General features: G+C 37.1%; 1 protein-coding gene across 4 annotated transcripts in view; it reads left to right on the top strand.

Annotated features, from left to right (window-relative positions):
- The window catches only part of CTNNA2 (catenin alpha 2), a 469,832-nt gene extending 458,169 nt beyond the window's left edge, over window positions 1–11,663 (top strand). For all 4 annotated transcript variants that reach the window (XM_059845428.1, XM_059845429.1, XM_059845432.1 and 1 more), the window contains one exon: window positions 10,487–11,663. In XM_059845428.1, coding sequence (XP_059701411.1) covers window positions 10,487–10,774 — 288 coding nt within the window. In that variant the 3' untranslated portion in view covers window positions 10,775–11,663. The remainder of the gene's footprint in view (window positions 1–10,486) is intronic.
- Window positions 11,664–12,858: the final 1,195 nt, after the last annotated feature.

The following is a 12,858-nucleotide window of genomic DNA, read 5'->3' as shown; positions in this document are numbered from 1 at the left end:
GCCAATTTTTCTTTGCAGATGTTGATTCACTGCCTAGATTCACTGCACTGTTTTTAGGATTCTAAGGCAATTTAAGATCTCTAAACTGAGTTTTAAAGATGAGGTGCTCTGGCCCATCTCTGAAGAGAAAGAACCCATGAAAGATCATGAGTGCTCCATGGCCTTCTTCACCAAGCAGAAAAGGAATCTGGAACCTTTTGGTCCAGAACCTGGAATTAGGTAGGCTGAGTGCAGGATGAGACTTAATTTGTAGAAATGAAAACTCTGAACACTTTGACTCAGTCACCAAACACACCAAAACAATGGATTTTAGGAACAGCCCTGTTTTTCCTGCTTTCATTCCTAGGGAAATTGCTCAGTGAGAGGCATCTGAAAAAATTCTGGGGGTTCAAGTGACACCAGCCATGACTAATATTTAAAGACACTCAGTTTGAATTTTTCTGATGCCAACTAAGTGCATCAGTCAAGTGTGTGGCTAATCATGACTAATGGACACTATTTAAATAAGAAATTTAAAAGAAAAGAGCCTCTGCAAATGCCTTTTCATTTCACTATACTCCTGAAGTCTGTACCTTCATCTCCTTTAGGTAAATTCTGGATCAGTGGTGAGATTTGGAGATGTGTTTGAATTAATTTTTTTTGTGGAGGCATGGCTGTCCTGAAGTGAAAAGCACAGGAATCATTTGGGTTGAGTCATTGAGGATATCAGTACTTCTGCATTTGTTGCTCAAGGAAAATGCTGCCTAAAGTACTGAACTGCCAAGGAAAAGAGACTCCAGGAAAATTTGTAATCCCTAACACAAGTATTTTCTGAAGAGAGTCATACTGGACTTAATTTCAGTGAGATATTGAAAATTTGTCCAGAAATTATATTTTTCCCTCCATTTCTGCAATTACTAATATTTTTTCCCCCATTTGTACAGGACACTTGCTCTTTTAGCAGTGAAAATGAGATTGCCAACATCACCTGCACAGGTCATAGATACATTTGTATGTGTACAGAGAAGCTCAAAAAATATTGTTGCCTACAACTGCCTCTGAGGAGGGTTTGGAAGAACCAGATCCAGACCTGGCAGAGTTGCATGGATATAGGGACAGGAAAAACAGTAAAAAAAGTTTTCACATGGGAAATACCAATTAGAGATAAGGTTAAAATGTTTTAACTGGAGGGTAGTGAAATTCCAGTGCAGGGTGGAGTTCTGTAGCCCAGAAGTGTGAAATTATCCATCCTTGGACATGCCCGAATTTCAGCAAAATCCAGAACAACCTCATGTAATTCAAATTTTCAATAGGACATTGCACTAGATGACCTCAAAAGGTTCTTTTCATCCTTAAAGAATATTTGCATAATAAAACATGAGTAATAAAAATGAAGCCTTAGAATTCAGAGCAAGATTTTATTCATTCCAATTTATTCTCAATTTGCTGTCATCTTTACTTGTTCTTTCCCTGTGAATTGCAACAGCCTTTACAAATGTTTTTGTTTTGTTCTGGTTTCATTTGCTTGCACTAAGAACAGTTAATTACTACCTGTTTTAATGGTTTTTAATGACATTTAGTGTTAGCTAAAGTTAAAAATGTAATGAACAGATGCATTTACAAATTGTTCGTTCAGTAATTGACCAGGGGAAAAAATCCTTCTAATAGGGAACTCTCCTTACTTACTGAATGTTGTTTAACCATTGATTGAGTTGGCCAAATAAATAGAACACTTAATAGTGAATAATTTATTTGGTATAAAATTGTAGAATTTCCATTAAAAATTTTTTGTTATATATGATTAAGCCATCTCTGTCTGACTGAAATAGAGCTTCCCCTTGAAGGCTATGGTGGAGTTTAGATTTTTCTTTCTTTTTTTTTTTAAATTTCATTGCACTGGAGAGTGTTCAGGGAATCAAAAGGAAAGAGGAATGTTTTCACTGATTGAGTTGATCAGCACTGGAAGGACCCTCAGCTCCAAGGGAGTAAAATCCTTTTAGCATCTCAAAAATGATCAATATCTTGAATGGTTGAAGCCTTTGTCTGCTTCTACAAGATGTAAAATAAATATGAACAACAGTAGGCAAACTTTAGGAAGCAAGGAGTAGTTGTCCTGTATCATCATCCATTCTACAACAAGATTTGATTTTATTTTATTTATTCTGATGTGTTTGATGCATTGTTTCCAAGCCTTTTCTGAGAAAAGCCAGCTGTGCCTGTGGACCACTTATCTTCAAAGTGTCCCTGTGCTGGCCTGGCAAGCATGATTTTAGGGATAGGAGAGGAGCTGGAGGAGCAGATTTGCCTCAAAAACTGGCAGATCCTCTGAAGATGTGGAGATAGATCACATACAGATACCACTCTGACACTGGTACAAATTAAAAAAGAATTTGGGGAAATAGCACATTTCCCAGAATTGTAGTCTTAAGTCCTGCTTTGTGCTGCTTTTCATTCTGTTTTCTTTGAGACAAAATCAGGAGGAAGAGCAGGAGATAACACATTTACTCCTGTAAAGCATGGAGTGTTTCTGTGCTTTATTGATTTTTTTGTGTCCAAAGTCTCCTGCATTTTATCACTGAGTACAATTTCCAGCCAAGCAGACATGATTTGGACTCCTTTCAGGTGAGAGTGTTAGAAAGACATGTTCTTTCTTTTTATTATACCTCTTCTCTAGAGGTAGAGATTTGCTCCTAAAACTCATTTTGAAAGAGCATTAGATTATTTTGGGCTTTTAAAATGCATTTCTGTCTTCAAATTACAAGTCAGAACTCCAGTTGGGAGCAGGGAGATCAGTAGCACAGATTAGTTGGAGATGATTTATTTCCTCTTTTTTTCAGAGTTAGCTGCAGTTGGATATAATAATGGAACTGTGTACTGATGTTTTTGACAGAGACCTGCCCTTGCTTTTCTGTGACCTCAGCTTCAGACCATCTTGTGTCTTGGGTAGACTTCAGGCATGTGAATCCCTGTGTAAATTAGTATAAATTGCTTTTTTATTGGGCTTGATACTGAGTTTTGACAGACTTCCTACTCTAATTTCCTTCAGGAATCCTTCTGGCATATAAAAAATTTTAGTTGTAGTTTCCCTCTCCCATCAGATAGAGTTTGGACTTCATCTTGCTGCAGACATTCTATCTTGTTGAATATTAGGTTTAAATCAGTCATACAAAATTCTATTTCCTGTTAATCATCCAGGAACTTAGAGCAAATTCCATGGGGCAGAATGGTTTGGAAGTTGTAAATGTGGTTGTGCCAAGTTTGCTTGTTGGAATTGTGGAGGCCATTAGACAATCCTTCTAATTGTCCAGGATATTCCACCCTTGGCATCATCCTCCAGGCATTCCTTCTGTGCAGAATGAGGAGGATTTGGAAGAAAAAGCCCTCAAGTCATCATGGCAGAAGAGCATTCCCTTGTTTCTCAGTTGTGAGTTGATGTAGAAATGTTTCTTCCTCTGCACCCAACCTTAGCAAAGAAAATGTGTGGTATAAACAACCAAATTTCCCTGTGCCTATCTAGAAAACTCCTTTAGCTTTATTCACTGAGGATTTCTTCCTGGTTCTCTAGAGTTTTTCCAGAAATTTTGGCATGCAGATTGTTGTGAAACACTTTAATTCAGCAGCAGACTCTGAAAGTTCTGAGACAGTGCTGTAGCATGAAAAAGACTGCTAAAGCAATTGAATTTTAAAAATTCAACGTTGTACAGGATTGCTTGTCCTTACAGAGGTTCTGGTGAGTGGTAAGAATTGTACTGGATTGGCACCTTTTTTCTCCTGTGAAATGGCAGATAATGAGTAGAAAAAGAAAATTAAATGTTTCTGAGAGATTTTGTTATGGGTCAAAATAATTTCCCCCATTAAATTCTGAAATGAATGCAACAAGATATTAATTAAATGGTAAATACTGAGGAAATAACCTTCATTATATTTGGTAACTAGATTAATTATTGTGGTTTTTTTCATAGCAATAGTACTGGAGAAATAATTTATTCACTGTAAATGCAGTTGTTAAATAGAAAAAAAATAATATCTATCAAATGTCTTTTCCACCTTTGGGACCTGCAGGCTAGAGAGACACTAGCAATACTTATTTTCCAGAAAAATAATTAGCTAATTAGGTAATTAGTTAACTTTCAGGTGTTTCCAATTGTTTTTTTGTCATTTCACCATTTCAGTTGTTAAAATATGAGCTTTCCCATTAGGTGTTCTTCTCAAAGCAAATGAATTAAGTTATCATTTTGTCATTTATTCTTTTTGCTTCTGAAATACTAAAATATTTACTTGGAATAAGTAAAGGAAATGTAGAAATGCATTGCTATTATGGCTGTTTACCTTTTACTGAGAATGTCAGTTCTGGGAGTATTTTTATTTGCTTCTGCTTTTGCAAATTAGCATACAGCAGTTGGTAATGTGTTTTAAAATGACTACAGTCCATAGCAGACAGAAGATATTCATAGTTATTGCTGCATTTTTGTGCTTTCTGCTGTCCTTGGACGTGGCAGCCTTTGTTTAATACAACCAAATGGGCTTGGGAATCCCCTGGGTTTCTTACCTGTAATTGAAAAAATGCAGATGAGGGTGGTTATTCAGTGGATTGGGCACCTATAAAACACAGCTATCCCCAGAATGAATTAAATATTCATCATGTATAAAGGAGGAAGTTAATTGCAGTCAAATGTGAAAACAAATAGCTAGGAAAGGACAAGTACAATACAATTTTCTCTGTGTGGCTACAGATCCATTTTTAACATTATTATGACCACATTACATTCCAGATAAAGACTTCTTTTGAGAGGGAGAGATTTTCAAGTATTTAGGGTAGTTTTCTCCAAATGGACTGTAGCTAGCAAGAGCCCTGTGAGATTTTGAAGTGACTGACTCAAACAGCCCCTCAGTAGTGCTGATCAAGAGCAGATGTCTCCTTCCAAAGGGAAGGGAGCACCTGAATAGCAAACAGGCCTTTCTTGCATTGGCTCTCTCTAACAGGGTCATGTTTCATGCATGAAATGTGCCACAGAAATCTAAGATGTAATTTTATAAATAAGATCTTTTTCTGGCATACCTCTTGTAGGTATGGATTTACTGTTAAGTGCAGCTGAGAGGAAAATGTTCAGTTGCATAAGAATGCAGTCTGAGAAATCCATACTCCTGATTGACCATCCAGGTTCATAATTGCATAATTGTGAAGCCTTATTTTTTCTGGAGACTGCTGATTGACCTTTGGGGTGGGATAGGAGCAACTGTGCCTTGTCCAGGAAAGGAGGAGAAGCAAGGAATTCACCCAGAACTCACAGAAACCCCTAAGGGCTTGGCAGTGCCTAAGTCACCTGTTAAAGGTGTACAAATCAAGTCTCAGCCAAGAGTATTGGAGGAGCTACAGGTTCTATTTCAATGTGTAAAATAAATTATATTTTCTCCTCCCAATCTGTACAAAGTGAACCAGACCAAACTCTATTTATCAATAGCTCTTCATGCTAGTGTTTTGTTTTCCTACCTTTCAAGGTCAGTAAGGGCTGTTGTTATCAGCTAAGCTGCCTTCCCATGTAAGTGATGCCCAGGCTCCCTGAATTGATGTGCACTAAAAATGTCCACTAGTTAATACATATTAAGCAAAACCATCCAATATTGATTTTACAGTTTCAAGAAATAGAATCAATCTTTCATGAGTTCTTGTGATTAATTAATATAACTGCTAAATAAATAATTTCAGGTAATTAATAACTGAAATGACCTGCTTTTTCTCTCAGCCTTTAAGTTTTGTTTTATCTTTGTCTCACATGTGGAACTTTAAATATAATCAGCTTTGTTACCATGTACTTGCTGATTTCAGTCAGTGAAAACTCATTTTTTAGTCATTCACTTGAAAGTGGGAAAAAACAGATCTCCCTGAGTCTTTCCCATAAAAGAAGTTTTTTTATTACTGAGTTTCTCCAAGTTCTTTCCCAGCTCCTCAATATTGCTCTTGCATTGAGAAGAGGACTCAGTATCCCATAACTGTGGACAGACAATAAACTGAATATGATAATTGAAGCTATTTAATCAGTCTCCTCCTTTTTGTGTACTCAAGGAGTGATTGCCTGTGATCCTGCAGAGAATGAATTTCCTTATTGTGCAATTAGGTATCATCTGCTGTAGATCTGGCCAGAATCAAACCTACATTTGTTGCTTTTAGCAGATAATTAGGTATCAATCACTTGCCCTCTGCATGACTTGACACTTTCCCAATTGTTATCTGCAAATTTCATCAAATGAGTGACTCCCTTTCCAAGTTTTTAGTAGAAATATTAATACTGTGAAGCCCCCAAATGGTTTCTCCAAGACCCCACTGCAAAATTCACTGCTGAGCACTGATTTTTAATTTTTTTGGGTTTTTTTTTTTGGGTGTGTGTATATGTACTTCTGGAAGCAGCTGCTGGAGAATCTGGAATCCTTCTGTGTATGTGTCTTGTTAGTTTTGTGTCAACTGAGTTTTTAATCAAACTGTCATGTATTACTAAGCAAAAGACCCTCCAAAGATCCAATTATACCCACAGCATTATTTTAAGCAATTCAAAGTTTGATCATGCCAAAATATGATGTAGGTTACTTGGAAAATATTTTAACCCACACAGCCCTTTGTTTACCACTAACTGCATTTTTTCCCTCTATTTATGGAGTCTGCCACAGACATTGCATCATTTAATTTGAGAGTGCTGTCAGCTGAGCTGGCCTATAATTTCACAGGTCATTTTATTTTCATTGCTCAAATATTTAGAGACTAGAAACTATCTACAATTCTTTTGATGTCTTCACCCACTTCTCAAGGTTTATTAAAGTCAGCAGTAATAATATAGAATATTCTTAAACAACCAGTTATTTTAAAACTTCCTATTCTGTATCTTTACTGGAACTACAGATTGGGTTTTTTTTTCCTCAATTTCCCTTAATTTTCATGGATATTTATTATTATAAATATGAAGACATCTCTGGAAGTTAGGTTTTCTCCTTTCTAAAACATAAATTATAATTCTTTCCCATTACAGCACTGTGACAGTGCAGGGAGAACATCTCTTTTCATTGCTTTACTGTTAAGGTCAAAAATTTCCAGCTTTATTCCCTCCCATTTCTTCAGCTATTTTGTTATTGCAATTGCTGGTTATTTTACTTAGATCATGTGTAAAAAGAAGCAAGAAATCTTGATTATCTCAAGATTCTGGAAAATTCTGCAGGAGTGCAGGAAAATTGCAGGTCAGCTGATAAGCAGCTCAAAAACTCCTCAAAAACTGAAGGATCTTCTCTAGGGGGAAGAAAACCCTTGAATTATATTCTTGGCAGAACTTTTCCAACCTTACTTACACTGAGTGACCAGGTCCAGTGCAGTTATCCTTAGGTTCTTTATTAATTTTGAATTTCCCTCAGAATTGGCTGTTCTTAGAGTTTCGTGGGACAGTAACCTAAATTTATCTTTTTGGTTGAGAGTTTTTTTGTTGGTTTTTTTTTTTGGTTGTTGTTCCTAAAAGCAGGCAAACATATTTTTAAAGAGGTCTAAGCAGCAGAACACCATTACTTTGTGCAGCAAGTCAAAGGCTCTGTTGGCTCTGAGGACCAAAATCCAACATTATATCTATAATTCTTTGTGTATTGCAGGGAGTAAAGGTTGCCTTCTGTACTGTGAAGTAATTTTCCTAGTGGTGCTTTTATTTGAGATGTTAATTTTCCTTCTTATGTTTTTTTTTTTGTTATTAACATCACGTTTGGAAAAGTGCACAGGTTTCTGTGCCCAGATTTTGTAAGGAATTAACACACTCAGGGCTTGATTCACTGCTGCCTCATTCCAGCTTTGTGTGGCAAGGCACAGCTTAAAGCTGGAGCAACACAGTGGTGTGGGAAGATGTAAATGTTAATTGGGATGATGTTCATTCTGTTTCATTCTCATTTCTGAGCCATAATACAAGCAAGGAGCTGGAGGTTGTAAGAAAATCATGGGAAGTGCTTGGGTGGCCAAACTGGATGCATGGAATGACCACCAGCAGGTTTTGGAGAACACTCACAGCCTGTGGTGGGGTTTTATGTCTCTTTTCTGGTTCCAAGGCTTGGAAGTGTTTTGCAGGATAAGTGGATATGAGGGTTAAAGACTGAGTATCTGCATCTTAAAATGTGATTATTAATGGTGAAAGCAGGGAGCTCTTGCCTACTCTAACAGCATATTGAAACTGAAGAGAGTTAAAATGGCACTGAAATACAAAACCTGGTTTCCTAAAAGGTGTCATTGCAGCCTGCATCTGATTGTGAAAAATGGAAGATTCTGCATGCCCTCATCACTACAGTCCATAAAATTGCTGAGTCTCTGTGCAGAGGTGTAGATTGAACTCTGTGTATGGGTTTAAACATCTAATTTTGGTGCCCCCTCATTTTAAAATGCTTCCTTTAATTATTTATTTTCTTTATATACGTAAAACAGCTTTTTGTGGTGGAAAATGTGAAGCTGTTTGAAACCTTCAGCAACCAGAATTCATTCAGGAACGTGCAATAGAGGCTCAATCCAGTCAGTTTATCCACACTGATTATGGAGTAAACACTATTTGATGGTATCACTTTATATTCAATATCAATCCACCAGTGTTTCAAAAAGAATCATTTAACAATGAATAATGCTTGATTGTAGATCTCTGTAGTAAATTAGAATATCCTAATTTAATAGAGTGTGATCTGTTATTTGCCAACAAACATACAGATTGCCTTATAAATCATGCAGCAGTGTGGTTATAGAATAACACTAGACTGGATTATATTTCATTACTCCCTATTGAACAGTCATGTTTCTGCCATGTAATGTAATTTTCCATCTTTTAACTTTGTCTCTTTTACTAACAGAAATACAAATTAGTCCCAAGGAAAAATATTTACTAGGGGCAGGCAATTAACTGTGCATTTCAGGGAATGGCACCACGTACATGAATGTCATTAAAATGCTTTTTTTTTTGGTTTTCACCTCACTGTATGTAGCTGTTTATGTATTTGATGAACCATAATGAGTTTAAGGCCAGAGCAGAGGAAATAAAACACTCCAGGTAAGTATAGATTAATGTGGTTTCAAATACAGGCTTTCTGTAATGTCTATTTTTGTTCACATAAGTCACTGACCCTTCAGAAGGAGATTTCTCCTGAACTCTTCTGTTAATGATGCAAAATGCTTGAGGTGAAGTATGGTGTGGCTTTTCTTATTGCCCTTTGACTGTCTGTCCTGCTTACCTTGCTTAGCATTTATATTACATAGCCATGTGCTCCCAAAATAGGAGCAGGGAAGGTTTGGAGTGACACAGGCAATTTTACTAATTAAAAATAGCTGAAAATTTACTGAACATGTAGGGTGGAATCAAAGAGGTAAATAAAGGTAATACTACATCCCATATCATTCCTACAGTCTGGGAAAGACATAAGTAATTGAAGCAGCTTCCATGGTATATCCGAGAGGCTTTATCACAAAAAACATCTATCCCACCCTTCAGTATTTTAGGAAAGGCATAATTGAACATCCTAAGTAGTAACCTGGCTTGCTGCAGTCTTTAGGAGCATATTTTTAGCATTTATTCCTTTCAGAATATCCACTTGGATCTGGCAAGTACCTGATTCACATTGTGGGACATTGAGGCATTGCCTTGGAAGTCCCCATTATATGTTGAAATCCTTTTGAAAATTTCGGCCAGGGGTAGGTACTTCACTTCAGCATGATGGAAGCTTGCTGACTGCAAGTCCCAGTGTTTTGAAGCTCAGCAAGTCCTTGAGGGCTCTCACATCCTGAGGACACGAGGGAACCTCAGGCAGGTTCGTGCATGGGAGAAGCACAAAGGTACAAAAAGCCTGGTAACCACAAAGTAACATTCCTTGAGACCAGAAGTAACTCACACATTACAGGAGCTGCCAAAACCTGCAGTTAACTGGCTCATCTTTTCATTTCTGTAGGGGTTTCAGAAGCTCCTTTCATCTTTTCAGATGGGATTCTTTAACAAGCTCAGTGCTGGCCTCACACTGTTCCTGTAGACATCACTGGGGGTGTTATCCTGGGCTACCAGGAATAATTAGAACAAACTGGAACACTTGGGAAAAATCCCTGTTGACCTGTTTTGCAGTTGAGGTGTAACAGTAAATTTTTAAAGGATTAAGTAAGAAATAAATGGGTTTTTGTGAGAAAACAGAAAAGTTCTTAAACTGTAGAAAAATAATCAAGAACCAGAAAAACTCACAAACAAACAAACAAAGACCCAGACAACACAAGCCTTTCCTTTAACTTATTTAAAAAGATTTGATGTTAGGTACCACAGTCTTACCTTTACTGTTCAGTGCATGATGTTGCCAGTTCTGGATACACCAGGGAACCCTGAGGAAGAGGATTTGTTCCATCTTTAATGAGATCTGGGAGGATCCAGGCTCCAGTCAGGAAATGGCCCAGTGATCCAGCCGTGGAATGACCTTGCTGTATTTTGTTTTGGAGTAACCTTGCTATATGTCATTTTGTTTTCTGTTTCTGTAGCTGGACAGTGCCACTTCTCTCATCCAGGCAGCTAAAAACCTGATGAACGCTGTGGTCCTTACAGTGAAAGCATCATATGTGGCTTCTACTAAATACCAGAAGGTCTATGGCACTGCTGCAGTGAACTCTCCAGTTGTATCTTGGAAGATGAAGGCTCCCGAGAAGAAACCTCTAGTAAAGAGAGAAAAACCAGAAGAATATCAGACAAGAGTGAGGAGAGGGTCCCAGAAGAAACATATTTCCCCTGTACAGGCCTTAAGTGAATTTAAAGCTATGGATTCATTCTAAACCACTGAGCTTTACCAGGAGGGTTTTATATTCTTTTTTGTATGCGTACCTGCCGACTTGTGTGCGTCTGGCATGGGGTGGGGGGGACAAAGTGACAATTTGCATGCGACCTGAGACTCTATTCCAGTAAATAACTCTCTGCAGTGCCCAAAATTCAGGGCATTGCCTTCTGATGTTAAGTGGGCTTAACTCCAAGCTTCCTTTTTAAACTAAACTATAGCATTAAATTGGCCAAAGAATTTGCGTCACGGGGGTACACGTGTGGAATAAATGATAAATTCAAGTCTAAACCCCAAAATTTTTATGCATGCAAGAAACATTAGGTTGGCAGGTATATTAAGTGAAAAATAATTAAAAAAAAAAAGGAATTGTAATGGTAGACCATAAAGCTTGTATTGCTTCTGTTGCAGTGCAAAAATGTACTAGCCAATATGCTTCAATGTGTGGCCCAATAATTAAATGATATAACTTTTAAGTCATCTTCATTATAGTATGTGAATTTTTAAAACAGATTCAAACTAATTCATCTTAAAAATGCTTCTTTTGAACCAGATTTTGTTCTTTATATTCTAGTAGTGTTATGACTGCTCACATTTCAATTAATCCCATTAATATGACCAGAGGTTTTACTTTTGCCAATTGAATTCCTTATGGTGGAGTATGAAGCACAATATGGTGATTGACATTGCCTTTTATATTATGATTATTATTCTGATTATTATTATTATTATTATTATATTAGTAATAGAAGACCTGGTGGTGGAATGTTTAGAGACACGGAAACTGACAGTGTGAGAATTTAGAGGCAAATATGTAGGTGTAGCTTGGATTACAGGTATCTGACATACCATTGTAACCACTAACTCAATAAACTCATTTAACCTTGGAATCCTCAATCTGGCTCGTCTCCTTCAGTGCACAGGTATCTCCTGAATCATAGCTGATGTACAGAGTCACTAATTCTGCCTTTTGATTACTTCTTGTTCTTAATTTTTGTGAATTTTCTCATTTTTTTAATAACAAGAATAAGCCAAACATGGTCAGTGAGTCAAAACCAGAGTTTAAATCTGAGACAGATTTAACTCAATAAATATGAGACATATGTTTCATGTGGGATGAAATTATTTGTTTAAATGCAACACCTCAGAACAATCATAAAGGTAATTCAGTTTATTCACTTGTAAGGCTGGCACTTCACAGCCTTTGAATCACCTGTTGTGCCATGCTTTACACACCTGTACAAAATCCATTGCACAAATATCTACTTTTATTCCCTTTTGACACCAACAGTTACTTAATTACAGAGCCTGTATTATCATTATCAAAAATCTGGGTGTATATATAAAGAAAACAATGAGCATCTATTAATTTTCCTTGTAGTTAGATACTATCAAGTCGAGGGAACATTCATGGCCTCACAGGGGATTTGAAACACTGTGATAAACACTGAGTTACAGCAATAGTGACAAGTGTAGCCCTTGCAGAGTTTTTGAGAGATGTTTGGATGTTGTCTCAGATACGCTGATTATTCCTCAGAATAGCAAAGCACCAAATTTCCTTCTATTGCCCTCCTACACAGTCTATGTAAAGAAATGTACTCTCAGAGGTCTCTTAGGAAATTACTATTTTTGCTTTCTTTAGTTGTACTGTGTAATAAAAGCAGTTCCCCAATCAGAGCTGGAGAGTGTAGGCATGACCAAAATATATGAGATGTGGGGAAGTCCTTGCACAGCTTTCCCTCTAAAGCCCTGGAGTCTGACAGACTGACATTGCTTGTGGTAACCATTAACCTCCTAAAAGTAATTGGGATCTTTACAAATGAGGCTACAGAGACAAAAGACAGATTCAGAGTCTAAAGACAAAAATAGCAAATAACAGACAAGTAAAAATGTCCTGGCATGCTGCATGAAAAAGGAAAATAGGCAATTTACCATGAAGAAAAGTAATAGCTCTTCTTCAGGAGTGTTTTCCTCTGAAACTCTGATGGATTAACTCAATGGTTGCTTTAAAATGAAGTTGTTGCTCTAAAAGGCATCTCAAATTTGGAAAAGTTCAGAGGAAAGCATGTAGCCAACTGGAATCTG

Source organism: Haemorhous mexicanus, chromosome 4 (genome assembly GCF_027477595.1).
Source record: "Haemorhous mexicanus isolate bHaeMex1 chromosome 4, bHaeMex1.pri, whole genome shotgun sequence".
In the NCBI taxonomy this organism is placed as follows: domain Eukaryota; kingdom Metazoa; phylum Chordata; class Aves; order Passeriformes; family Fringillidae; genus Haemorhous; species Haemorhous mexicanus.
Note: the sequence above shows the minus strand (reverse complement) of the source record. Positions and strands in the feature narration are given on the sequence as shown.